The sequence below is a fragment of the Mirounga leonina genome, unplaced genomic scaffold, assembly GCF_011800145.1.
Source record: "Mirounga leonina isolate KUSES-001 unplaced genomic scaffold, KU_Mleo_1.0 Mir_99772, whole genome shotgun sequence".
Lineage (NCBI taxonomy): Eukaryota > Metazoa > Chordata > Mammalia > Carnivora > Phocidae > Mirounga > Mirounga leonina.
In genome coordinates, this window is record NW_023271033.1 from 3,383 (window position 1) to 5,087 (window position 1,705).

General features: G+C 71.1%; 1 protein-coding gene across 1 annotated transcript in view; it reads left to right on the plus strand.

The window, feature by feature from the left end:
* The first annotated feature begins 350 nt into the window (after positions 1-350).
* Positions 351-1,705, plus strand: part of LOC118006859 (TBC1 domain family member 22A-like) — a 19,456-nt gene continuing 18,101 nt past the window's right edge. The window contains exons 1-2 of the mRNA XM_034999650.1: positions 351-417; positions 559-635. Coding sequence (XP_034855541.1) covers positions 351-417; positions 559-635 — 144 coding nt within the window. The remainder of the gene's footprint in view (positions 418-558; positions 636-1,705) is intronic.

Below are 1,705 nucleotides of genomic sequence, written 5' to 3' on the forward strand. Positions count from 1 at the left end.
TCGAGCCCAGGGCCCTGGGGTCACGACCCGAGTCCACGGCAGACGGCGGGCCGACGGAGCCGCCCGGCGCCCCACCAGTGTAGACGGACTCTCCCTCCGCTCCGCTTCGTGCCGACTCTTCGAAAACCCTGCCGGGGGCTTCCTGCGCCGGGTTCCGCGACCCCCAGGCGCCCCCCCCCCCACTCCGCTGACCCCGCTGCCCCTCGCTGCCTCCGCGCGCCCCGGGCCCTCCCGCCGCCTCGCCCGGCGACAGAGCACAGAGCCGGACGGGGGCCCCAGCAGCCGCCGACACACGGACCCCCGCCGCCCGCCCCGCAGCCGCCACACCCCCTCCCCGGCGTCGCCCCTTAATGCCGTCACGCCCGTGCCTTGCGTCCGGCGCGCCTGGGCGGAGGCGGGACTTCCGGGCGCGCGGAGGCGGGACTTCCGGGAGCAGGCGGAAGAGCCTCTGGGCGCTGGGCTCGGGCGTCCGGGGGCCGCTGAGGGGCTGCTCGGGGTGCTGCAAAGGGCCGACGGGCCTGGCCGGCCGCGCTCGAGGTGTCGGGCCGCGGGCCTGAGGGAGGAGGAGGGGCCGTGGCCGGCGACGGGGCCCGGAAGCAGTTCTGGAGGCGCAGCAACGGCGAAGTCCCGGGCAGGTGGGTGTGACGGGGAGGCCGGGTCGGGGTCAGGGCTCAGAGGTCGGGCGGGCGCGTGGGCCCGCGGGGCTGCGGGTGGAGTCGGGGGTCTGGGGAGGGGTGAGCTGGGCTGGGAGAGGGCTGCTGGGGACGAGAGGGACGTTGGGGGGCCGGGGGGCTCGAGCGCAGGGTCTGGGCGGTGACGGGGGCTGCGCGCAGACCGAGGCTTGAAGGGAGGAGGAGCAGCTGCGCGCGAGGCTTTCCGAGGCCGCAGGCTCTCCTCGGTGGCACTCCTCGGCAGGCTCTCCTCGGTGACATCCCGGGCGCCCTGGGAAGCCCAAGGGGACCGACTCGGGTCGCGCTGCGAAGGGTTCGGGGAGTGCGGACCTGGCCCGCTGGCCGCGCGGGCTGCGCTTGCCGGGCGATCGCCTCTCCGGGGGGCGCGGCGGTGGGACCCCCTTGAATGGCCTTCTTGTCCCTCCCGCGCTCGGCTGCGCTTGCCGGGCGATCGCCTCTCCGGGGGGCGCGGCGGTGGGACCCACTTGAATGGCCTTCTTGTCCCTCCCGCGCTCGGCTGCGCTTGCCGGGCGATCGCCTCTCCGGGGGGCGCGGCGGTGGGACCCACTTGAATGGCCTTCTTGTCCCTCCCGCGCTCGGCTGCGCTTGCCGGGCGATCGCCTCTCCGGGGGGCGCGGCGGTGGGACCCACTTGAATGGCCTTCTTGTCCCTCCCGCGCTCGGCGGCGTTTGGCCTCGAGCTCGAGGACTCGCTCCGGTGGATTTGAGCCTCCCTGTGAATTTCCACGTACCCCACCTTCCGGCCGCAAAACCAACTCCTTTCTTGAGTCCGCAGCAGGAAGCGAATTAAGAAAAAGAAATTAAACAAAAAATGAAGTGCGTGCAATGACCCGGGTGCACCCTGGAAGCTGTTCGGCTCCAAAGTCCTGATCAGCGTGCGGCTGATCCCCGGCCCGCGCCCCGGGGAAGGTGAAGACAGTGCGTGGACAGTGCCTGGCGAACTTAGATTAGAGAGAAACGGATGTCAAGATTTCTTTTCTTTTTTAAAGATTTTATTTATTTATTTGAGAGAGA